Source organism: Prionailurus viverrinus, chromosome B3 (assembly GCF_022837055.1).
Source record: "Prionailurus viverrinus isolate Anna chromosome B3, UM_Priviv_1.0, whole genome shotgun sequence".
Lineage (NCBI taxonomy): Eukaryota > Metazoa > Chordata > Mammalia > Carnivora > Felidae > Prionailurus > Prionailurus viverrinus.
The window spans coordinates 48,143,975-48,171,148 of record NC_062566.1 but is presented as its reverse complement, the minus strand read 5'-3'; the positions used below and the strand labels follow the sequence as shown (position 1 = coordinate 48,171,148).

The following is a 27,174-nucleotide window of genomic DNA, read 5'->3' as shown; positions in this document are numbered from 1 at the left end:
TTAGAGAAAGGATGTTTGCAGATCTAATCTGTTTAAGATAAGGTCATACTAGACTAAGGAGAGTACACACAAAACACCCAGAGAGAAGAAGGGCATGTGAAGACAGAGACAGAGACTAGAGTATTGTAGCTTCAAGTCTAAGAACACCAAAGATCAGTAGAAGCAAACAGAAGTTAGGAAGAAACAAGAAAGGATCTTCCCCTAGAGCCTTCATAAGGAGCATGGCCCTGCCAACACCCTGATTTCAGACTAAATGTATATGCAAAACAGAGTTGCAAAACATGTGAAACACAAAACTAACAGAACTAAAAGGAGAAATGGACAAATTCACCATTACGGTTGGAAATTTCAACACCCTTCTCATAAGAATTGATAAAACTAGACAGAAAATTAGCAAAGATCTACAAGAACTCAACACCAACATTAATGAGAATAAAATCTAACTGACATATGTAGAACACCCCATCTAACAATAGTGGAATATGTTCAAGTGCCACGGAATACATACTAAGACAGACAATGTCCTGGCCATAAAACAAACTTTACGATAAATGTATAAGGACTGAAATTATAGTGTGTTCTCCTACCATCATGGAGTCAAACTAGAAGGCAGTAACAGGATGATAAAAGGAAAACCTCTTCCTAGTATTTATTGGGCAGCTAAACAACACTCTTTTATTTTTTTATTTTATTTTTTTTTTTTTAATTTTTTTTTCCAACGTTTTATTTTTATTTTTGGGACAGAGAGAGACAGAGCATGAACAGGGGAGGGGTAGAGAGAGAGACACAGAATCGGAAACAGGCTCCAGGCTCTGAGCCATTAGCCCAGAGCCCGACGCGGGGCTCGAACTCACGGACCGCGAGATCGTGACCTGGCTGAAGTCGGACGCTTAACCGACTGCGCCACCCAGGCGCCCCAACAACACTCTTTTAAATAACCCATGGGTCAAATAAGAATTCTCAAGGAGGGGCACCTCAGTGGCTCAGTTGGTTAAGTGACCTGATTTTGCCTCAGCTCATGATCTCATGGTTCATGGATTCAAGCCCCACATCAGGCTTCATACTGACAGAGTGGAACATGCTTGGGATTCTCTCTCTCTCTCTCTCTCTCTCTCTCTCTCTCTCTGCCACGCCCCAACTTGGTCTCTCTCTCTCTCTCAAATAAATAAACTTAAAAAAAAGAATTCTCAAGGAAAATTTAAAAATATAGTGAAATGAACAAAAACAAAAATACTACTTATCAGAATGCCAAAGCAGTGCTGAGAGGAAAATTTAAAGCACTAAATGCATATGTTAGAAAATAAGAAAAGTTACAAAACTCTAAGCTCCTATTTAATGAAACCCAGAAAAAGAACACCCCCCAAAAAAGGCAATAAGGAAAGAAAATGATAAAAATAAGGGCAGAAATTAATGAAAATGAAAACAAAACAAAGAGATCAATGAAACAAAGAGCTCATTCTTTGACAATATCAATGAAATTAACAAACTTCTAGCAAGAATGAAAAGAAAAAAAGAAGAAAGGCACTAATTACCATGTTGATAGCATGTACCCTCTTAAAATGTGTTGAGAAGGATACTTTATATCTGGGGTACTCTTCCCAAAAACCCATAACTCTGTTCTAACCATGAGAAAAGTAGCAGACGAATAAATCCCAATCGAGGGAAAATTCTACAAATTGTCTGACCAGTAGTACTCAAAGCTGTCAAAGTCATGAGAAATACTGAGGAAGATGAAGAAAACTGAGAAACTATTCCAGACCAGAAAAGTCTAAGGATTCATGATGACTAAATATAACGTGGTTTTCTGGGTGAGATCTCAAATTAAAAAAAAAAAAAAATTTTTTTTGGAATGTTTTATTTATTTTTTTTCAGAGAGTGAGAGAGAAACAGAATGCAAGCAGGGGAGGGGCAGAGAGAGAGGAAGACACAAAATCTGAAGCAGGCTCCAGGCTCTGAGCTGTCAGCACAGAGCCCAGTGCAGGGCTTGAACCCACTAACAACGAGATCATGACCTGAGCTGAAGTTAGAAGCTCAATTAGCTGAGCCACCCAAGTGCCCCTCTGGGTGAGATCTTAGAACACAAATGGGGCATAAGCAGAAAAATCAGTTAAATCTTAAAAAATCTAGAGTTTAACTGATCATATCATACCAATGATGGTTTCTTAGTTGTGACAAATATATTCTGGTAATACAAGATGTTAACAATAGGGGAAACTGGTTGTGATGTATATGAGAACTTTGTACTACATGTACAACTTTTCTGTAAATCTAGGACTATTCCAAAATTAAAAATGTATTCAAAAAAGTAAGTAATTGAATAAATTACTGTTTTCAGAGTACAAAAAAAAAAAACAGGAAAAGATGAGCTCATTAACAGAGGCTGATACTTTAATGTTAACAAAAATTCAGAGAATAAAGAACTCCTAATTCCTTCTTTGTCTCTGGTCTTCTACTTCAAGAATTTAGCTTGCACAAAATTGAAAATAAAGGCCGGCGGCAAGATGGCGGCTTAGGAGGACGCTGGGCTCACCGCACGTCCTGCTGATCACTTAGATTCCATCTACACCTGCCTAAATAACCCAGAAAACCGCCAGAGGATTAGCAGAACAGAGTCGCCAGAGCCAAACGCAGACGAGAGGCCCACGGAAGAGGGTAGGAAGGGCGGCGAGGCGGTGCGCGCTCCACAGACTGGCGGGAGGGAGCCGGGGCGGAGGGGCGGCTCGCCGGCCAAGCAGAGCCCCCGAGCCTGGCTTGCAAAAGCGGAGGGGCCGGGCGGACTGTGTTCCGACAGCAAGCGCGACTTAGCGTCTGGGAGGTCATAAATTAAAAGCTCTGCTCGGAAAGCGGGAAGGCTGGAGGACAAAGGGAGGGAGAGCTGCTGAGCCCCCTGACAACAGAGCTCAGTTTGGTGGGGAACAAAGGCGCTCGCCAGCACCATTTCCCCCGCCCACCCCCCAGCCGAAATCCCAAAGGGAACCGGTTCCTGCCAGGGAACTTGCTCGCTCCGCGCAAACACCCAACTCTGCGCTTCTGCGGAGCCAAACCTCCGGCAGCGGATCTGACTCCCTCCCGCTGCCACAGGGCCCCTCCTGAAGTGGATCACCTAAGGAGAAGCGATCTAAGCCTGCCCCTCCTGCCCCCGAGCACCTTGCCTACCCACCCCAGCTAATACACCAGATCCCCAGCATCACAAGCCTGGCAGGGTGCAAGTAGCCCAGGCGAGCCACACCACCCCACAGTGAATCCCACCCCTAGGAGAGGGGAAGAGAAGGCACACACCAGTCTGACTGTGGCCCCAGCGGTGGGCTGGGGGCAGACATCAGGTCTGACTGCGGCCCCGCCCACCAACTCCAGTTATACACCACAGCACAGGGGAAGTGCCCTGCAGGTCCTCACCACGCCAGGGACTATCCAAAATGACCAAGCGGAAGAACTCCCCTCAGAAGAATCTCCAGGAAATAACAACAGCTAATGAGCTGATCAAAAAGGATTTAAATAATATAACAGAAAGTGAATTTAGAATAATAGTCATAAAATTAATCGCTGGGCTTGAAAACAGTATACAGGACAGCAGAGAATCTCTTGCTACAGAGATCAAGGGACTCAGGAACAGTCACGAGGAGCTGAAAAACGCTTTAAACGAAATGCATAACAAAATGGAAACCACCACAGCTCGGCTTGAAGAGGCAGAGGAGAGAATAGGTGAACTAGAAGATAAAGTTATGGAAAAAGAGGAAGCTGAGAAAAAGAGAGACAAAAAAATCCAGGAGTATGAGGGGAAAATTAGAGAATTAAGTGATACACTAAAAAGAAATAATATACGCATAATTGGTATCTCAGAGGAGGAAGAGAGAGGGAAAGGTGCTGAAGGGGTACTTGAAGAAATAATAGCTGAGAACTTCCCTGAACTGGGGAAGGAAAAAGGCATTGAAATCCAAGAGGCACAGAGAACTCCCTTCAGACGTAACTTGAATCGATCTTCTGCACGATATATCATAGTGAAACTGGCAAAATACAAGGATAAAGAGAAAATTCTGAAAGCAGCAAGGGGTAAACGTGCCCTCACATATAAAGGGAGACCTATAAGACTCGTGACTGATCTCTCTTTTGAAACTTGGCAGGCCAGAAAGAATTGGCATGAGATTTTCAGGGTGCTAGACAGAAAAAATATGCAGCCAAGAATCCTTTATCCAGCAAGTCTGTCATTTAGAATAGAAGGAGAGATAAAGGTCTTCCCAAACAAACAAAAACTGAAGGAATTTGTCACCACTAAACCAGCCCTACAAGAGATCCTAAGGGGGACCCTGTGAGACAGGGTCCCAGAGACATCACTATAAGCATAAAACATACAGACATCACAATGACTCTAAACCCGTATCTTTCTATAATAACACTGAATGTAAATGGATTAAATGCGCCAACCAAAAGACATAGGGTATCAGAACGGATAAAAAAACAAGACCCATCTATTTGCTGTCTACAAGAGACTCATTTTAGACCTGAGGACACCTTTAGATTGAGAGTGAGGGAATGGAGAACTATTTATCATGCGACTGGAAGCCAAAAGAAAGCTGGAGTAGCCATACTTATATCAGACAAACTAGACTTTAAATTAAAGGCTGTAACAAGAGATGAAGAAGGACATTATATAATAGTTACAGGGTCTATCCATCAGGAAGAGCTAACAATTATAAATGTCTATGCACCGAATACCGGAGCCCCCAAATATATAAAACAATTACTCATAAACATAAGCAACCTTATTGATAAGAATGTGGTAATTGCAGGGGACTTTAACACCCCACTTACAGAAATGGATAGATCATCTAGACACACGGTCAATAAAGAAACAAGGGCCCTGAATGAGACATTGGATCAGATGGACTTGACAGATATATTTAGAACTCTGCATCCCAAAGCAACAGAATATACTTTCTTCTCGAGTGCACATGGAACATTCTCCAAGATAGATCATATACTGGGTCACAAAACAGCCCTTCATAAGTTTACAAGAATTGAAATTATACCATGCTTACTTTCAGACCACAATGCTATGAAGCTTGAAATCAACCACAGAAAAAAGTCTGGAAAACCTCCAAAAGCATGGAGGTTAAAGAACACCCTACTAACGAATGAGTGGGTCAACCAGGCAATTGGAGAAGAAATTAAAAAATATATGGAAACAAACGAAAATGAAAATACAACAATCCAAACGCTTTGGGACGCAGCAAAGGCAGTCCTGAGAGGAAAATACATTGCCATCCAGGCCTATCTCAAGAAACAAGAAGAATCCCAAATACAAAATCTAACAGCACACCTAAAGGAACTAGAAGCAGAACAGCAAAGGCAGCCTAAGCCCAGCAGAAGAAGAGAAATAATAAAGATCAGAGCAGAAATAAACAATATAGAAACTAAAAAAACTGTAGAGCAGATCAACGAAACCAAGAGTTGGTTTTTTGAAAAAATAAACAAAATTGATAAACCTCTAGCCAGGCTTCTCAAAAAGAAAAGGGAGATGACCCAAATAGATAAAATCATGAATGAAAATGGAATTATTACAACCAATCCCTCAGAGATACAAACAATTATCAGGGAATACTATGAAAACTTATATGCCAACAAATTGGACAACCTGGAAGAAATGGACAAATTCCTGAACACCCACACTCTTCCAAAACTCAATCAGGAGGAAATAGAAAGCTTGAACAGACCCATAACCAGCGAAGAAATTGAATCGGTTATCAAAAATCTCCCAACAAATAAGAGTCCAGGACCAGATGGCTTCCCAGGGGAGTTCTACCAGACGTTTAAAGCAGAGATAATACCTATCCTTCTCAAGCTATTCCAAGAAATAGAAAGGGAAGGAAAACTTCCAGACTCATTCTATGAAGCCAGGATTACTTTGATTCCTAAACTAGACAGAGACCCAGTAAAAAAAGAGAACTACAGGCCAATATCCCTGATGAATATGGATGCAAAAATTCTCAATAAGATACTAGCAAATCGAATTCAACGGCATATAAAAAGAATTATTCACCATGATCAAGTGGGATTCATTCCTGGGATGCAGGGCTGGTTCAACATTCGCAAATCAATCAACGTGATACATCACATTAACAAAAAAAGAGAGAAGAACCATATGATCCTGTCAATCGATGCAGAAAAGGCCTTCGACAAAATCCAGCACCCTTTCTGAATAAAAACCCTTGAGAAAGTCGGGATAGAAGGAACATACTTAAAGATCATAAAAGCCATTTATGAAAAGCCCACAGCTAACATCATCCTCAACGGGGAAAAACTGAAAGCTTTTTCCCTGAGATCAGGAACACAACAAGGATGCCCACTCTCCCCGCTGCTGTTTAACATAGTGCTGGAAGTTTTAGCATCAGCAATCAGACAACAAAAGGAAATCAAAGGCATCAAAATTGGCAAAGATGAAGTCAAGCTTTCGCTTTTTGCAGATGACATGATATTATACATGGAAAATCTGATAGACTCCACCAAAAGTCTGCTAGAACTGATACAGGAATTCAGCAAAGTTGCAGGATACAAAATCAATGTACAGAAATCAGTTGCATTCTTATACACTAACAATGAAGCAACAGAAAGACAAATAAAGAAACTGATCCCATTCACAATTGCACCAAGAAGCATAAAATACCTAGGAATAAATCTAACCAAAGATGTAAAGGATCTGTATGCTGAAAACTATAGAAAGCTTATGAAGGAAATTGAAGAAGATTTAAAGAAATGGAAAGACATTCCCTGCTCATGGATTGGAAGAATAAATATTGTCAAAATGTCAATACTACCCAAAGCTATCTACACATTCAATGCAATCCCAACCAAAATTGCACCAGCATCCTTCTCGAAACTAGAACAAGCAATCCTAAAATTCATATGGAACCACAAAAGGCCCCAAATAGCCAAAGGAATTTTGAAGAAGAAGACCAAAGCAGGAGGCATCACAATCCCAGACTTTAGCCTCTACTACAAAGCTGTCATCATCAAGACAGCATGGTATTGGCACCAAAACAGACACATAGACCAATGGAATAGAATAGAAACCCCAGAACTAGACCCACAAACGTATGGCCAACTCATCTTTGACAAAGCAGGAAAGAACATCCAATGGAAAAAAGACAGCCTCTTTAACAAATGGTGCTGGGAGAACTGGACAGCAGCATGCAGAAGGTTGAAACTAGACCACTTTCTCACACCATTCACAAAAATAAACTCAAAATGGATAAAGGACCTAAATGTGAGACAGGAAACCATCAAAACCTTAGAGGAGAAAGCAGGAAAAGACCTCTCTGACCTCAGCCGTAGCAATCTCTTACTCGACACATCCCCAAAGGCAAGGGAATTAAAAGCAAAAGTGAATTACTGGGACCTTATGAAGATAAAAAGCTTCTGCACAGCAAAGGAAACAACCAACAAAACTAAAAGGCAACCAACGGAATGGGAAAAGATATTCGCAAATGACATATCGGACAAAGGGCTAGTATCCAAAATCTATAAAGAGCTCACCAAAATCCACACCCAAAAAACAAATAACCCAGTGAAGAAATGGGCAGAAAACATGAATAGACACTTCTCTAAAGAAGACATCCGGATGGCCAACAGTCACATGAAAAGATGTTCAGCGTCGCTCCTTATCAGGGAAATACAAATCAAAACCACACTCAGGTATCACCTCACGCCAGTCAGAGTGGCCAAAATGAACAAATCAGGAGACTATAGATGCTGGAGAGGATGTGGAGAAACGGGAACCCTCTTGCACTGTTGGTGGGAATGCAAATTGGTGCAGCCGCTCTGGAAAGCAGTGTGGAGGTTCCTCAGAAAATTAAAAATAGACCTACCCTATGACCCAGCAATAGCACTGCTAGGAATTTATCCAAGGGATACAGGAGCACTGATGCATAGGGCCACTTGTACCCCAATGTTCATAGCAGCACTCTCAACAATAGCCAAATTATGGAAAGAGCCTAAATGTCCATCAACTGATGAATGGATAAAGAAATTGTGGTTTATATACACAATGGAATATTACGTGGCAATGAGAAAAAATGAAATACGGCCTTTTGTAGCAACGTGGATGGAACTGGAGAGTGTGATGCTAAGTGAAATAAGCCATACAGAGAAAGACAGATACCATATGGTTTCACTCTTATGTGGATCCTGAGAAACTTAACAGGAACCCATGGGGGAGGGGAAGGAAAAAAAAAAAAAAAAAGAGGTTAGAATGGGAGAGAGCCAAAGCATAAGAGACTGTTAAAAACTGAGAACAAACTGAGGGTTGATGGGGGGTGGGAGGGAGGAGAGGGTGGGTGATGGGTATTGAGGAGGGCACCTTTTGGGATGAGCACTGGGGGTTGTATGGAAACCAATTTGTCAATAAATTTCAGAAAAAAAAAATAAATAAAAAAAATAAAATAAATGACAAAAGAGACAGAAAAAAAAATTGAAAATAAAGCAAAAATTTTGTACAATGAATAAGTGTTACTTTTTAACATTAAAAAATTAATAAAAATAGAAGGCTTAAGAAAAAAATGTACACTGGTGCAGGGAGAGTAGAAGACCAGGATAAGTTAAGAAATTCCAAGAATGTATCTAAATGCTCTAAATAAAATTATATTTTCTGGAAAAGTAATGTCTAGGTTAGTGGGAAATTTTTCAAATGAGACCAATGAACTACTCAAGATATTCTCTGAAAAATCAGAGGAAATGACACAGCCAAAATACTAGAAAGAGGTAAATATTCCAATTTTCAAAAAGGAAAAAAAGGCAGACTAAAGAACTGGATGTCTATTTAGTACAATAGTTTAGTCACCAACAGACATCAGGGTACATACATTAACCTATTTATACATTAAAACAATCATCTCACACAAATTTGACTTCCTTTTTGACTGCAGAATATTTGGCAGACAGGGTGTAATTTATTTCAGCCAAGTACATGACAAGCTGCCTCATGGAAATCCCAGGGACAAGCTAAAGAAACATTTAAGACAATAAAAATGGAAAAAGATTTCACATGTACACTACTAGCCTCTTTTTCAGTCCTATCCTGTTCAACATTTTTTTTATAATTGCCTCAGATAAAGATGTGGAAACAACATTCATCAAACAGATTGGTGACGTAAGTCATAAAGCAGTAACACAAAAAACAGATCTGGATTCGAAGCGATACTGAAAGACTGACTCTAGAAGGTGAAAATGTAAAGTGAAAATAGGCCTACATTTGGGCCGTAACTCAAATGCACAAATATAGGACGGCTTACTGGCAAGAAGAGACTTTTGGATATTTAATTCAGAGTCAGCTCAGTATGAGTCCATTACATACAAAGAACCTGGCATGCCTGCCCAAAACAAAACAGAATCTAATGAGACGGGTCATAATATTGCTGCACAATGCCCAGCATATAGACAAACTGAAAACTGCTAAGAAGAGTAACCAGGGTCAAATATAAAACAGAGTTAGTTTATTGGTGGAGGGGGAGCAGGTTTGGCCTGAAGAAAAAAGTTTCATAGGTTATAAGACAGTTGTCTTCAAATATCTGAAGTGATCTCATATGTAAAGAATATTAGACTTATTCTAAATGGAACCAGGGCTAACAAGCAGAATTTAAGGAATACAAATTTAATTTCAGTATAGTAGTAAGGGTGTCATGAGCTGCATTTAGAGTTGAGACTCCCCCCTACCTAGGATGCCAGATGACAAATTGGCAGGAATGTGGTCAAGGATAAGAATGAAGCATCAGGTTAGACTAGTGACCTATAAAGTATCTCCCAATTCCATGATTTGAAGATGCTACTTCCTCGATGCCAAACTCTGGCTCCAGTGCAAGTGGTTTTTTCATCGCTCCTGGAAGAAGTCTTACTTATACATGTACTTTCCTGTATGCATACTTTCAGGCCAGTCTCTCACTCAGGAAAAGGCAAAGGATTTGTCTTTCTAAACTTTATCCACCTACTAAAAACAAACCTAAATACTGTAATAAAGACTTCTATGCCTACCCTAATCTGATCTCTCTCTCTTCCGGATTATGAAATATTTCTAGTGCCATCTGTTTGGCAGTAAATTACATACCACCCTCAGACACCGCTTCTGTCTTAAACTGTTATTTAATCTTTTATTAATAATTTCTCTCCTCAGCTAAATTAAAAGCTTCTTAAAGCCACACACAGAAAGTTATACTTTATATTCTCCATACTTTGAAGGACACATGGCAGATACTCAAAAATACTTTGGTTTTCAATACTGGAAACATTTTTATTAGAAAAGTGTTTTATAAAAGGCATGTTTTCATAGGTAGATGGAAAATTCACTATTCAAATCTGAAAAGTAACTAATATACATGACTTCTGGTTCAGAATTACCAGAGTAAGATACTGCCACTCACTGATAACATATTCTAACCACAGAATTTTTCAAAATGGTCAATAATGCTCAGAAAAGTTCAAATTTTCCAGCCTAAACAAAGAGCTTGCTAAAGCTGCCTTAGAGCAAGAAAAGATTAATAGAACCAAACTAGAGAGTGAAAAATGTCAAGCAGAAATCATGGTAACTCAGGAAAAAAGTCATTTATTTATTTAAATGTAAAAATGTATTGATGTGTGATACTGAGGCATATACCCTGGAATACAAATTAAGAACATGTAAATTTGTGGGGCACCTGGGTGGCTCAGTCAGTTAAGTGTCAGACTCGGTTTTTGGCTCAGGTCACGATCTCGAGGTTCATGAGTTCAAGCTCTGCGTGAGGATCCATGCTGATGGTGCAGAGCCTGCTGGGATCCTCTTTCTCTCCCTCTCTCTCTGTCCCTCCCCTGCTCATGCTCTCTCCCTCCCAAATAAAGTTTTAAAAATTAAAAGAAAAAAAAACACATAAATCTATCACATAGAGTCTAGAACATGTGCTCACCCCCCAAACTAACAAATAAAAGTCCTAGACAAAGTAAAAAGAGAATTCCTTATCAGCCTAGGTATTTTAACGAAGATTAGGAAATACTCACTGAAGATTCAGGATCTGATAATTCATCCAATAATTTCCTTGCATCCACCACTGCTTGATAGAGTCTCAAATTTTTGCCATCAGAAGCAACAAAGCAAGCACTTGCAGAATTGCAATACGTGCCTAAAGAAAGTAAATGCTCTGCATTATATTATGTGGTTTATTTTTATTTTTGGCTGAAGTAGGAGAAACTTATATTCACACTTTTCTTTTTAGGCAGAACCATAGTCCAGAATCATAATTAAACAGATAAAATTAATGGATATAAAATTATTAATAAAAGAATTCAATAGAAAATAGGTGATGAGAGGGGAAAAAATTAAAAACAAATTTTTGAACAAACTTCTGGAAATTCTAAACATAAGTCTAAAAATCCTTCTACTAATGACAAATGTAAATCATTTTATGTATTAAAAAAAAAGTTTAAAAGCTCTTATTAATTTCACAATTAAAATGAACACTTACCAAGACAATAGCTGGGAATAAGAGTCGGAAGCCAAGCAACATTAGAGAAGGCTGATGTATGTAAAGAGTTAATTCGAGCCAATTCTGATACTCCTCCAGTGTAGGACAAAGGTCCTATTGGGTCTACACGCCACAGAATAAGTTCACTATATATTGCATTTGGGTCATGAAATGTACGCGTCGCTGCATTTCTAAGAGGTTGCTTTGAGGAACCTTTTATATGTCTTATGGGATCCATTAGTCTACTTAACTTATTGTCTGAGTCCCACTGACAGTCCAACTCAGGAGTCAGCAGAGCATTATGATGTGAAGATGTCAGTAACAACGGCAAAACTGAATGACATGCCAAGTCATTGAGGTGAAATCGATGGCCACAGTATCTAAATTTGTGAGATACAGTCAGAACAGTGGTAAAGGCAGACTTATCTGCAAAAGTGACTGCCCACTGATTTAAAGAACCATCTATGTGTTTAGAGACCATCATTACTGTGGGAGCTAAAATGTTCATATTTGTACTGTGTGATCTAGAGTATGGTTGTGATCCATGAGGACTGCCTACAGCCATCATCTCGTGGTGTAACAGGGTGTGGGGAGGATCTTTTGTAGCATTTATACAGGCATACATCATGATATTTTTACTAAGAGAGCTTGCATCACCAGACGGAAATGCTACAGGAATCCGAGAAGAGAAAGAAACCTGAAAAACACAATAATATGATTCAGTGTAAGTAGTTTTACGCCTCTCAAAAAGTCTTCCAAAAATACTTCTATTTTCAAAATGTCAAATCTCAGTTTCCTAGCAAAAACTATCATTTTCAACCTCTTTATGGTCTAATGCCTTGCCTCTATTTATGTAATATCATATCTCTATTCACAGCCTAAGAGAAGCCTGAAGAAAAAAGTTCAAGTGCCTTGCTTGTACAGCTGAATGACCACAACCACAACTCTAAATAGAAATGAAGTTCAGGAAGATAACAGAAAAAGGTAGCTAGATTTAGTTAAGAAAACTGGGGGGAGGGGTGCTCATCCTGAGTCACATTTTTAGGGTAGTTTCTTAAGTTTATTCAAAACATTGTGAATTCCTAGGGGGAAAAAAACCCCAACACATATATATTCAAATAGTCCATATGACATTTCAAAGCCCAATTCGCTTTACTTTGAATTAACCAGGTTTATTAAATTTGTGGTCATTGATCCCCCTCTTGGTGACAAGAACAAGTATTCTCTTCTCAGTTGCTTCTCAAAACAAATCTTTTGAGCATTTCTGAAAAGATGGTTCATCTGAATAGTATCTTTATTTTTAAGAAATGTAATAATTGCTTCATCAGTAAAATATACCTGGACTTGTCTAAATATTCCAGGATTATATTCATCCAAATACTTTACATGCCACACTAGGAAGGTACCATCTACAGGGTGTATAGTAAAAAGCATGTCAGGATTCTTATTCCATTCAGTTAGCAGCATTTCAATCTTCCGATCAAGCAGGACCGTGGGCAGTGGCATTGGTACACTGGGTCGTGAAAAGGTTCTAGGACTTCCCTCTCTTTCTCCATCTTCATGTTCTGATGATCCTGTACCTGCCTCAGATTCTCTATCCAGGGATAATTCTGAATCAGAAAATAAATTTATCAGAACACACTAATTTATCAGCATATACTAATAATACTATAAAAATTCATCTACATACTCGACTATGTATGCTGTGTATAACATAGCATACTATCTTTAGAAACTATGAATTCTTTTTCCAATTTATGGCTGGGGGAGGCAGGGGTAGAAAAAACAAAGAGGGAAAACATTTTCTAGTCTTAACTGAAATTTACTATTATTTCTTACTTTTAAAGAAATCAAATTTTCATTCATACTATCATTATTACCATTAGCAAAACATGTTCCCCAAAAAAGAAAATGGCTTAAAATGGTTTACATTACTCAAAGCAATATATGTATAACAAAGCATACAGAGCTAGATAGCAGATAGTCAGTAAATATTAATGGAATGAACAGAAAAGTAAAAAAAGAAGAGCAGGAAGGAAGGATTATAAGCTAAAAGTGGTATCACACAAAGCTGTTAACTTGCCAAAAAGAAAAATCTGAAAATGGAATACTAACCATGGTCTAGTTTCATATGCAAACCCCTCTCTCTTTCCTCCTGTGAACGTTCCTCATCTTCTCTATCTCCTTCGTCACTTTCATGATCTACCTGCTTCTCAGAAAGTTTTCGTAATTGCTGCATAAATATTTCAGTAGATGATGTAAAATGAAACTCCTTGTTGTTTAACCAATGAACCACAAAGCCCCCATTTCCATCATCAATGTTAAATACAGTGCCAACCAAGACATTTGGAATATCTGTGGGGAAAAAAGGTAGGATTTCAACATGAATTTTTAATGTCTGTAAAAAGATTACCAAGTACTAATAAAGACTATTCTATACTTATACAGAAAAGGTGCTAAACAAGTCAACTCTAGTAGGATTTGTAAAAACTTTAATTGAATTTAATGGTAAATGTAAATGCTAAGAATTAATGGGATAGACTTAAATTACTAACGGAATTAAATTACTAACTTAAAAATCAAATATACCAAATGCATGAACCTTTATTAAATCCTGCTTTCAGGATGGAGGAACAAAAAAATAAAACAGAAAAGCAGCCATAAAAGACATTTCTGAAATAACTGAGAATTTAAATTTATTTATTTAATGTTTATTTATTTATTTTGAGAGAAAAACAGAGCTCACATGTGAGTGGGATAACAGGAGAGAGAGAGAGAGAGAGAGAGAGAGAGAGAGAGAGAGAGAGAGAGAGAGAATCCCAAGCAGGCTCCACACTGTCAGCATAGAGCCCGATGTGGGACTCAAACTAACAAACCATGAGATCATGACATGGGCCAAAATCAAGGGTGGGACGCTTAACCAACTGAGCCACCCAGAAAACCCTAAAGAAATTTAAATTTAAATATGAACTGGGTATTAAAGATTATGGAATTACTTCTAATTTTCTTAGGCATAGTAATGACATTGTAATCATGTGAGAGAATTTCCTTATTATTAGGAGATACCTTCTGAAGTATGTAAGAGTGATGTGCCATAATTTACTTCGAAAAGATTAAGGAAAAATTTCACTCAACATGTCACCCTCCTCCGACATATATATACTGAGAGAATAAAGCAACTGGGGCAAAATGTTAGTTGTTATTGTTCTATGTAGAATACATGAGTATTCACTGTACTATTCTTCCAACTTTTCTAAATGTTTGAAACTAAAAAGTTGGAAGAATATAATGCTGAAGAAAAAAGGAAGACAAGCAAATTTCTAAGTACAGCAGGCTTCCTCTATTTGGAGTAACTGAAGTTCACAATATAGATTAGTTCATGTAAAATAGTATAACTTAAAAAATTAATCTCCTTAATCCCAATTCATATTGCAAATAATTGATTCTATAAAAAGCAAAACAAACAATGACAAAAAAACCCCACAAAACACTGTCCCCTGTAAAGACATGAAAGTCTAAAAATCCACAAGGTGGGGCACCTGGGTGGCTCAGTGGGTTGAGCATCGAACTCTTGATTTCAGCTAAGGTCATTATCCCAGGGTCATGATCCCCAGGGTGGTGGGATCCAGCCCCACGTCAGGCTCCATGCTGAACATGGAGCCTGCTTAAGATTTACTCTCTCTCAGGACGCCTGGGTGGCTCAGTCAGTTAAGCATCCGACTTGAGTTCAGACCATGATCTCTCAGTTCCTGAGTTTGAGCCTTCCATCAGGCTCTGTGCTGACAGCTCAGAGCCTGGATCCTGCTTCAGATTCTGTGTCTGTGTCTCTCTGTGAGCCTCTCCTGCTCACACTCTCTGTCAAAAATAAATAAACGTTAAAAAAAATTTTTTTTAAGATTCACTCTCTTCCTCTGCCCTTCTCCCCCACCATGCTCTAAGAAAATTAAATTAAATTTAAATTTAAAAATAAAAATAAAAGTAAAAATGCACAGGATATTCTGGTAGAGTCCTGTTAATAAATACCAATGTTAAATAAAGTTCCAGGTTGTTCTATTTTTCTAATTCCTGGATGACAGTCCTGGTCTTCTGATAAAAATGAAATAAATCATATAAAACAGGACTTGTACATTTAGAATACTATAAAACAACACATCCCCTATGTACCTATGTAGTTTTCTTGCTAAAAATGTTTCACCTAAACCTTAACATAAATATTCAGACTGCAAGATGCTATGAAAGATAACAGAGATAACTTCTTTGTGACAGAAGAGATGTTTTTTGACAACTGAGAGGAACTATAGAATAGAGTTTAAAAGAAATGACAATCACATGCATAAAATAATCTATACCTTAATATGAACTATATATTAAATATAATCTTATCCATGTTCCTTACATGTAATAACAGTATTGTAGTAATGGAGAAAAATCTTTCTATTAGAAGCCACATTTTTTTTGCAAATAAAAATGTCTATATATTTAAAATAAACAATTAGGAAAAAAAAACAAAAACCAAAAAACACTGCCACCTATTGCAAGCTATTGTGCTCTATTAGAAGACACATTTGAAACATTTAGGTAATGTCATAAAATATTTAGGGGATAAAGAATAACGACAGTGACAACTTTACTTTCAAATGGCTCAGCCAAAAATTAGGGAAGAGGAAGCAAAGATATACATCCATAGCAGAAGGGGAGAGTAAAAGCATACAAGATATTAATGGGGTATATGGGTATTCACTGAACTGTGCTTTCAGCCTTAACATAAATTCAAAAAGTTTCCCGAAGGGTGCCTGGGTGGCTCAGTCAGTTAGTTGAGCATCTGACCTTGATTTCAGCTTAGGTCATGATCTGAAGGTTTGTGGGATCGAGCCCCAGGTTGGGCTTTGCACTGAAAGCATGGAGCTGGCTTGGGATTCTCTCTCTCTCCATCTCTCTCTGTCCCTCACTTGCTCCCACTAGCGCTCTCTCTCTCTCAAAATAAATACACTTAAAATTAAAAAAAAAAAGTATCATGAAGAAAGGTGAAGAAGGGGAAGAGTCCTACAATACAAAATTATTTGCATTTAGTAATCAATTTGGTGAAACTAAGTGTTATATTTACATACAGTACCTGTAAATGCATGGTGTTAAATACTTTAACAAAATGATTTTTAAAAGAGTATGTACTAAGTAAAAATGGATAAAACTAGATAAAAGGTGAAGAGTATTTAATAAAGATGCTGAAAGACAAGGTCCAAGGGCTACAAGAACATATCCAGTACCTACACTCAAACAATGTGAGAGAATACCTACTCACAAGGAACAATTCTGTGATCCTATTCCATTTGATTAGGGTAGTATATACAGTTAAAAAGTCATCCTTTCTAATGTGTGTTGAATTTACTGCATACCATCACTAATTGCATTCTATTTGAAGTCAGATCTTCATCACAGTCAATGATTCAAAAAAAATTTTTTTTAATGTTTATTTTTGAGAGAGAGAGAGACACAGAGTGCGAGTGGGGGACAGTCAGACAGAGGGAGACGCAGAATCCAAAGTGGACTCCAGGCTCCAAGCTGTCAGCACAGAGCCCGACGCAGGGCTTGAACTCACAAACAGTGAGATCAGACCTGAGCTGAAATCAGCTGCTTAACCAACTGAGCCACCCAGGTGCCCCTACAGTCAATAATTCAAGATAAGTTTTCTTTAAAAAGGTTAAAAATTTACAAATATCTAAAACCAGTAACATTCTGAAAATAAGTTAATATTATAAAGATTATCTTAGAATACAATTAAGATGTGAGATCAGTAAGCAAAATAATGTTTAACCAGCTAGCAAAACACTATCCAAGAGAAATAATGCAAACCACAAATGCAAGGCACATAGGTAATTTTTATTTTAGTAACTGCATTATAAAAGGTAAAAGAAATAAACAATTTTAATATTTTATTTCACCCAATATACATAAAATATTATCATCTCAACAGGTAATCAATATGAAATAAAGATTTTACATTCTTTTATTGTACTAAGTCTTAGAAATCCAGTATGTATTTTACAGCATAACTCTAAATATGGGCTAGCCATAATTCAAGTGCTTAAAGAGCTACACATGGCTAGTGGCTACTGTACTGGACAGCACATATGCAGAGCCACTGTTACAATGTAGGGGGGAGGGTCCTAAAGATCACCTTTTTTGGAACTGTGTTTACTAAATATCATGTCTATATAACCAGACATTTAAACTCCTCTAGGGCGCCTGGGTGGTTCAGGCAGTTAAACGTTAAGTGTCTGACTTCCATGATCTTACTGTCCATGGGTTCGAGGCCCGTGTCTTGCTCTGTGCTGACAGCTCAGAGCCTGGAGCCTCAGATTCTGTGTATTCCTCTCTCTCTCTGCCCCTCCCCTGTTCACACTCTGTCTCTCTCTCTCAAAAAGAAACATAAAAAAAAAACTTTTAAAAAATAAATTCTGCACTCGGAAGCAATATATCGATTTCCATTCCAATAAAATATGTCTGTAACTTTATACAAATGTAGTTAGTTCTACCAGCAATGTAATATGAAATTATCTATGGGCCTTCTCATATGATTTTCATGCACAAATAAAATAATGCCCTTAAATAGAAGTTTTCAAACATGCTTTGGCCAACACAACTTGCCTCAAAAACACTTCTCAACCTCATAGCAGGAAATGGGCAAAAAGAAAATACCGAGGTTAGAAGAAAAAATATCTTTCCTTAGTGTAGGAGAAGAAAGTCTATGGGAGCAGAAAACAAGATATGCTGAAATATAAAGAAAACTATGTAAAAAATATATTTAGATTAAGTTACAAAGAAGAGTTGAGAAGATTAATAGTGAAAATATAAAAAGCAGGGAAATCACTCCAATTACACTGCTACCACTTGTGCTCCCAGGTTCAACTAAAGCTCTAACTTATGTAGAACCCTTGCTATATACTAGACAAACAGAGGTGTCCCAAAAATACTTATTTGAAGTTGTTTCCTAAGAATCAATTAGTCTCAATTTAAGAAATGGCACTTTATATTATCTTCCTAATGAATTAAGAAGTATTTTTAAAGGAAACACGGAGTATTAACATAAAATATGGGAGTTCTAAAAGTAGTCTCACTTTCCTATTTATTTATCTCATTTCAGCATATTTATAGGAAATAAAGCTTTACTATTACTTACCTGTGGCAGGATTGATGCTTGCTGCAATGTGGAAATGACACAGTGCATTTGCATGGTGGGAAATGTGTCTCTGAACTTCATGTGTTGCCATCTGGTCAGGCATTAATTCTGTGTGAGTTACAAGAACAGAAGACCTCCTCTGTCCTTTTCTTAAATTTTTCAAATGGTGTATTGTCTAAAATAGAAAAATAATTGCTAAATCCAACTCTGAAAAGTCTAATAAATGCTGATCAAAGTATTTTTGATTATTAAGGATTTTATAATTTTCCTCTCTGTAAAATCTGAACACTTTAAAGGAAACTTTCTTAACTTCAACTGAAAAATTCTAATATATTCACCCCAGTTTTTGTAAATTTTATAGTACAAGGCAGAATACAAGAGTACAAGGCAAAAATACTCCTTATCTATAGAAATTTCTTTTTTTTTTAATTTTTTTTTAGTGTTTATTTATTTTTGAGAAAGACAGAGACAGAATGAAAGTGGGTTAGGGGCAGAGAGAGAGGGAGACACAGAATCAGAAGCAGGCTCCAGGCTCTGAGCTGTCAGCACAGAGCCCGATGTGGGGCTCAAACTCACAAACCATGAGATCATGACCTGAGCCAAAGTTGGTCGTTCAACTGACTGAGCCACCCAGGCGCCCCTATCTATAGAAATTTCTATTAAGATCAGGAGTCCCAGGGTGCATGGGTGGCTCAGTTAAGCAGCCGACTAGTGATTTCGGCTAATGTCATGATCTCATGGTTCATGGGATCAAGCCCTGCACCGGGCTCTACAATGACAGCACACAGCCTACTTGGGATTCTCTGTTTCCCTCTCCCTCTTCCCCTCCCTCTGCTAGCACACACGCTCTTTTCTCTCAAAATAAATAAGCAAACATTTTTTAAAGAGAAAAGATTAGGAGTCCCAAGTCTAGGTTTTTCAGGATATCCCACTACTGAGATAAAATTTACTAGTCAAAACAAAACAAAAAAAAAAAATTCTGAATCTTCCTATCAGGAAGAAAAGTATTTCTCCCTAAAATTCTCACTTACAACGAACTACACGGTTACAGGCAAATCATATACAATCCTTATTATAAAGAAAAAAAAATAGAGTACAAAAATACAGAATAAGGAGAATTTACTTAGGTAGGTGTAGCCAGGAAATATCTCACAAAAAGTGTTGACCTATGGGATTTGTTTAAATTGAGGTGTATCTATATGATAAAAATTCTCCACTAGCATCCTCAATCATCTGAACTATTTTATTTTACTTTATTTTTTAAAGTTTATTTTTAGGGGCACCTAAGTGGCTCAGTAGGTTAAGCATCAGACTTTGGCTCAGGTGATTATCTCGCAGTTCTTGAGTTTGAACCCCACGTCAGGCTCTGTGCTGACAGCTCAGAGCCTGAAGCCTGCTTCAGATTCTGTCTCCCTCTCTCTGCCCCTCCCCCAATCGCACTCTCTCTTTTAAAAATAAATAAAACATTTTAAAAAAATAAAATTTATTTTTATTTATTTTGAGAGAGAGAGTGCAAACCGGGGAGGGGCAGAGAGAGAGACAGACAGACAGAATCCCAAGCAGGCTCCTCCCTGTGCAGAGCCCCATATGGGGCTCAAACCCATGAACCACAGTATCATGACCTGAACGGAAATCAAGAGTCAGACGCTTAACTGAATAAGCCTCCCAGGTGCCCCTGAACTATTTTAAAAAGAAAAGATCTCTACACCATAACCCCAATTCACAGTACTTCCTTATCCTATCACTTACCCAAACCCCAATACCATGATTTGCAATAATTTCCAATTCTATTCCTTTGTTCCACACAGTTAAACAAAATGTGGTGCCCTCTCAATTCTTTCTGAATTAAAGTAATATATCTGGTCCTTCCTTTCAATTTCCACAACCCTTACCCCTTTTCATATGAAAAACAGTATCAGGTCTACGGTGTGTCCTCTACCTTATTATTTTAAATTATATTGGCAAGGCTGGTTGATTATTTTCTCCTAGGAACAAAATGTATAATTTAAGTATATAAAGAATTATATAGACCTCGCAATTAGGAGTTTCATATAAAAGGATGTCAGAAAGCAAGGTAAGCTTATGGATCAGACAATTACGCTTTTTCTGTTAAAAACAATTTTTAACTATTAATAACATTACTAAAAGGTTGCAAAAATTTGTCAAATTACTCATTACATATGTTTATATTTTTGCTTTTATTTTATGTAGCAATTAGTAATTCAATTTAACACCTGAAAAGCAATATATAAGGTAACATGGAGGTAGATACAAAGATGTCTCAAAGCACTTAGGCTCCAAAAGTTCATCTGTAATTTAAAGATAAAATGTTACATAGGTATATATAAATGACCACAAACATGCAGTAAATTAAGTACTTTGTCTTGTTAAATTTCAATAAATATTAAAACAAAATACAACTTTAACTGTTCTGACCTTTTAATTTCATTTATGTTTTGAATTTTGGAAGAAAAAACTGTATAAATACTGCCCAATCACAGATAGTATCAGAAGAAGCCTACTTTATATAAAACTTTTAAGAAGCACATCCTCAGTCTATCAAACCCCAGAAAATATTTCTGCTTGCTAAAACAGCAAAGCATTTTGGCTACACAACCATGAAACTGTTCATGTAAATACAAAATGTAAAAACATAATTAGTAATGTAGAGAGATGCTTATAACACATTAAGTATAAAAAAGCAAGTTATAAAACCTTAGTGTATAATATTATCTCAATCTTGTAAATACAAAAAAAATACACATACACACATAACTGGAGTAACTGGATTATAAATTCCACATTTTCTCTAATTTTAAAATAACACATATTCTTTGTATAGTAAAAAGTAAGAAAATGTTAATAATCGAGGTTTGTTTTAATAAATTTCTGGTAATTTTCAAAAATGTGTATCTCACTTTTTTCCCTAGTCATAATGGACACAAAGTTTATATTATAAATAATCTAATTTTATAGGAAGCACTTTTATTTCATATATGTTGCATTTAAAAATTAGAAAAATTATTTCACTTTCCTAATATTAAGCCATAAAAATTATAAAGCAATTATACAAAAGTTGACTTGTGTTTAATATCTCACCGTCTTTATTCTTAAGAATCAAATAGGCATTTTTAATTATAACACAAAAGTAAATTTTAATCCTCATAAACAAAAGCAAAACATTTTTAATTACAACTAATTTCAGAGATCTTTATGTGTTTTACTAACCAAAACTGCTTATCCCAATAGATTTTCATATGTGACATGCAAAATGAAAAAATTAAAATTATACTATTCACCTGGACTACATGTTTAAGATCATTACTATTGTATTGGGCTTTTAAGTGGCATAAAATGAGCAGTCTTACAAGCATAAAACAAATTAGTGAGAATTACTTATTATTAATTTCATCATTACATGTACCATGTGTACTATCTTCGTTTTAGCTTATAAATTCCCATTAAACTCACATAACTTCAAAATTTATTTACCATTTTAAATAATACAGTACCTCAAGAGCATGCTGAATTCTATCTTTGTGTCTTCCAGCATGAGTGAGGTTGCTGGCAACACTAGAAGTGGTAGTCTCACAAATCTGCTCACCCAAAAGACAATCTTCTGGTAATAAGGTTTCTGCCCAGAGTCGGCAGACACCATCATGGCATGAAGTTAATAACACATTACAGACAGAACCTCTAATGACAAAGAGAAAGAAACAAAATCAGTGCCACTGATTAAATGCTATTAATATTTGGTTCTTCACAAATAAAAATAGCATCAGTGCACCAAGAGTAGTTATTTTTCCAGTAATGGTAATGGATTTACACAGGCTATTTCACAGTCTTACCCAATCCCATTTATTACCTGTTCATACCTGCAAGGTGGAAGGCTGAATATAGGGCTGCAGTTACCATAAAATACAAAGAACCTAGCTATCCCTGACACCGTAACTCAATAAAATCATGTCTTGAACAGCTAAGCTAAATAACAGTATAGTATGCTTCCAATTGCTTAGAAATTACAGTGTATGGAGCAAGAGTGGTCAAAGAGCTTGAAATCATACACAGTACACTGTGAATGTGAACACCATAAAAACTAGGAAACAGTCTTGACAAAGGAAACAGATATTGATGCCCAATTATACACATGCTGCTTGACAACTGAGCTCTGCAGAAATATTAATATCTTCTAAACAAACAAACAGCAAGAGAAAACCTAATCATTGAAAATTACAGAATGACCATATTAAAACATCATTAAATGTAATTAAACTGTATGGCTTATGGGAGTACTTATATCATCTTGTATCATCCTTACCATCTAAAAGATTATAAACAGGTAACAAATGAGCATCTTCAAAATAAAACTTCAAAGATAATACAATTTCAAACTATAAATCAACTTCCATTAAGTTAAAATAACCAAAAATGTTACAGCATCAAGCAGCTAAAGTGACTTAACTGTTTATTATAAAATAACAAAAAATCACTCTCCCTTTAAAAAAACATGCTTACACAGAATCTGACTCAAAGGAAGTATTTTGCAAATGTTTTCAATAGATGCAAATAAGCAGAATAAACTTTTTATTTAGATTTCAAAAATGTACGAATTCTCTTGGGGCACCTGGGTGACTCAGTCAGTGAAGCATCCAACTTCAAATCAGGTCATGATCTCACAGTTTCAGTTCGAGCCCCGCACTGGGCTCTGTGCTGACTGCTCAGAGCCTGGAGCCTGCTTCAGATTCTGTGTCTCCTGCTCTCTCTGACTTGCCCCTGTTCATGCTCGCTCTCTCTCTTTCTCTCTCTCAAAAATAAACATTTTTTTAAAAATGTATGAATTCTCCATTCACTGAACACCTCTATAATGTGTGCTATATTTCCCATCAGGTGTAAACAGTTCACAGATGAAATAACCTTCCTTCAAATATAAATACAGATTTCTAAGCAAGTTGTTTTATAATTATATATATGATACAGGAATCATTTGTATGAGCTGTTCTACAGTTTGTTTAATTTTCTAAATACTTTTCAGAGATGCTGAATAGTGACAAAAATTTATAATATTAAATTCTTTGAGAAGGCTCTGTACATGGCCCTAAGAAAAACCTAGATACTTTATTCACTGTGTATGATATGCTTTCCTACCATGTGTATTACTGACTGTTTACTACCATGTTTTATTTTTCTTCAAAGTGTGCTTTTCTGTTACCTGCAAACATTTCCTTCCTGGAATCTTTTACTACTGCTGCTACCACTAACAATATCAGCTAACACTGCCTAAGCACATACTACATGCAGACACTTTCAATCAATATTTACATACACTAACACATTGAGTCTCACTACCACTCTCTGAGTTAGGTACTATTACCTACAGAGAAGAAAACTGAGGTATAGAGAGCTTAAGAAATTTAGGCAAAAGCTCACAAAGCAAATAACAACAACAGGATTTGAATTCAGGCAGTTAACACCCAGAGCCTATGCTCTTCAATTTCACCAGTCAGCGCAGTAAAAAGACCTTTGTTTTCATTATTTTTACAAATACATAAGCAAACAAACCAAAGTTATAGGACGCATTTGTCTAACCTGGGCATATACTTGCTAGTTTTACGCCATGAAAAACCTGACACAGCTCGAGGATGTGCCAAATAAACAAAGGAAAACTGGGTAGACGCCTGTCTCCTTTTCACCTCATGATGATCCTGAGGTATAATTGAGGATTTCCAGCCAGTCATAGGATACCACACTTTCAAAAGACAATCATCCTGCAAAAATACATAGGTCAATATAAAATTAATCTGAATATATAAAACTCAAAACATAAGTGATCTGAAGAAACTTTAAAAATGAACCTACCTATAAAAATTAACATGTAACCTTTATATAGTACAAACTCAAATGTAAAATGATTACTCTAAAGAATACTTCTCTTGAAAAATAAATGGGCAGTTTGCTCATTATCAATCTCCTCTGCATAAGGGTGGTTTTCAAATAGAGACTGAAGCCAAATTCCCTCATTTAAATATTCAGGAGTCACAGTAGAGAAGATTCTGAAACCAGATGCCCTTGGATAAGATAAGAAAGGATAAGAACGATGCCATGTCATCAGTCATTGTTATCATCCTTTCCTTTTTGAAGAGATCTGTAAGGGCAAAACCAATCCTTTTTAAATATGAACTGCTTTGGGGTGCCTGGGTGGCTCAGTCGGTTGAGCGTCTGACTTCAGCTCAGGTCATGATCTCACAGTCTGTGGGTTCGAGCCCCACATCTGGCTCTGTGCTGACAGCTTGGAGCCTGCTTCAGATTCTGTGTCTCCCTCTCTCTCTGCCCCTCCCCTGCTCATGCTGTCTCTCTCTGTCTCAAAAATAAATAAAAAACATTTTAAATAAATAAATAAATAAATAAATAAATAAATAAATAAATAAGAACTACTTCTTAGACTCTAAGTTAGGAATCAGCAAGCTTTCCCTTGGGCCAGACAGTAAGCTTTGCAGACCACACAACCTCTGATACAGATTCTTCTTTTTTTTTTTTTTCTTACAACTCTTTAAAAATGTAAATACCACAATTTTCTGATCCCCATTCTAAACAAAGTGAAGGCATTTAGGAATCACCTCTATGCCCACTTAATAATATATTTACAAGCGTAACAATAGGCACTAACTTTACCATTTTACTTAGCTCTAAGAATTTTGTTAAAGGCCCAAATAATTTTCTTATTTAACAGAAACTATTTGGTTTATACTGTTTTATCCTCAATAGTGAATAGAGCCGTAAGGGAAATAATAAAATGATATAATTCATGCAAAAATCTCACCCTAAGAAACAATGAAATTATGTATTCCTGGAAAGTGTGTATAGGTCTAAATACTATCACCTGGACTAGACAAACATTTCTGGTTTTTTACCATCTTGGTACTCATTTTCAATTTATACTGCATAATGTAGATTTATTTTATTTTATTTTTTATTTTTATTTATTTTTGAGAGAGAGAGAGACAGAGTGTGAGGAGGGGAGGGGCAGAGAAAGAGGGAGACACAGAATCTAAAACAGGCTCCAGGCTCTGAGCTGTCAGCACAGAGCCCAACATGGGGCTCAAAGTCACAAACCGCAAGATCATGACCTGAGCTGAAGGTCACTTAACTGACTTCAGCTCGGACACTTAACTGACTGAGCCACCCAGGCACCCCTGTATATTTCTACTACGGTATCATTTATTTGAGTATTTGAATGATACAGCAAATCTCATTAAGTGCTTAGTCTGAGACAAGCACTGAACAATGTACTCGTTCGTTGCTTTCCTCCAAGTACTTTTGTCAACTTAGCATCATTTTCACCTGATCAAATGTACTACATAATCTATAGCAGTGGTTTTAGGCCACATACCATAACAAACACAGAGACACCTCAGAGCCCCCTCAGGATTCATAAAGGAAAGGCAGAGCGCCTCCATGAATGAGTAGGTGGCCTTCTAGCGCCTTTCTCCCATCCCACCAGCATGCCCTCACTCAAATTGAGCAGCCCCACTGTCATCTATTACTGCCTAAAACTAAAACCGCACAAAAGTGAATCAGAAATCATTAACAGAAAGATATCCAGAAAATTTCCAAATATTTGAAAACTAAACAAAACACTTTTAAATTACAAAGAAATTTTTTAAATATGTTGAACTGAATGAAAAGGATAGCAAAATATCAAAATTTGGGAGATGAAGCTACATTAGTGCTTAAAAGGAAATGTACTGCTTTAAATGCTTGTATCAGAAAAGGAGAAAGGTCCCAAATCAATGGTCTAAGCTTCTACTTGAAGCATCATGTAAAGAAGAACAAAGTGGACCCCGAGTAAATAAATGTAATTGTAAGAAAGAATGGAAATCAATGAAATTAAATACAAAGAAAAGCTAGTGAAATCAATGAACCCAAAGCTACTTTTTGAAAATATCAATAAAACTGATAATAATCTATTTAGAGTGATCAAAAATGTTTAGAGAAAAACACAAATTACCATTATCAATCATGAAAGGAGGGACATGATTGCAGATCTTATAAAAACTAAAAGAATAATGAGCGAATACTATGAACAATTTTTCCAAATAAATCCAATAACTTAGTCTAAATGGACAAATTTTTTGAATGACAATTTCAAAAATGGACAAAGAAACAGAAAACCTGAATAGCTCTACAGCTCTGGATCAATTAAAATTGTTTAATTCAAAATTTGGTTGTTCCAGTTTCGAGAAGAATGCTGGTGCAATTTTGATTGGGATTGCATTGAATGTGTAGATAGCTTTGGGTAGTATTGACATTTTGACAATATTTATTCTTCCAATCCATGAGCAGGGAATGTCTTTCAATTTCTTTATATCTTCTTCAATTTCCTTCATAAGCTTTCTATAGTTTTCAGCATACAGATCTTTTACATCTTTGGTTAGATTTATTCCTAGGTATTTGATGCTTCTTGGTGCAATTGTGAATGGGATCTGTTTCTTTATTTGTCTTTCTGTTGTTTCATTGTTA

At 36.7% G+C, this 27,174-nt stretch overlaps 1 protein-coding gene across 4 annotated transcripts in view; it reads right to left on the bottom strand.

Annotated features, from left to right (window-relative positions):
- DMXL2 (Dmx like 2) overlaps positions 1 to 27,174 on the bottom strand; it is a 159,294-nt gene that overhangs the window by 73,586 nt on the left and 58,534 nt on the right. For all 4 annotated transcript variants that reach the window (XR_007152953.1, XM_047862502.1, XM_047862500.1 and 1 more), the window contains exons 7-13: positions 24,244 to 24,422; positions 22,170 to 22,353; positions 18,658 to 18,832; positions 13,596 to 13,835; positions 12,819 to 13,090; positions 11,481 to 12,177; positions 11,017 to 11,138 (exon numbers count right to left, since the gene is read on the bottom strand). Coding sequence is in view for 3 of the 4 variants with exons in the window: in XM_047862502.1 (XP_047718458.1) it covers positions 11,017 to 11,138; positions 11,481 to 12,177; positions 12,819 to 13,090; positions 13,596 to 13,835; positions 18,658 to 18,832; positions 22,170 to 22,353; positions 24,244 to 24,422 (1,869 nt within the window). In the remaining variant the exon portion in view is untranslated. The remainder of the gene's footprint in view (positions 1 to 11,016; positions 11,139 to 11,480; positions 12,178 to 12,818; positions 13,091 to 13,595; positions 13,836 to 18,657; positions 18,833 to 22,169; positions 22,354 to 24,243; positions 24,423 to 27,174) is intronic.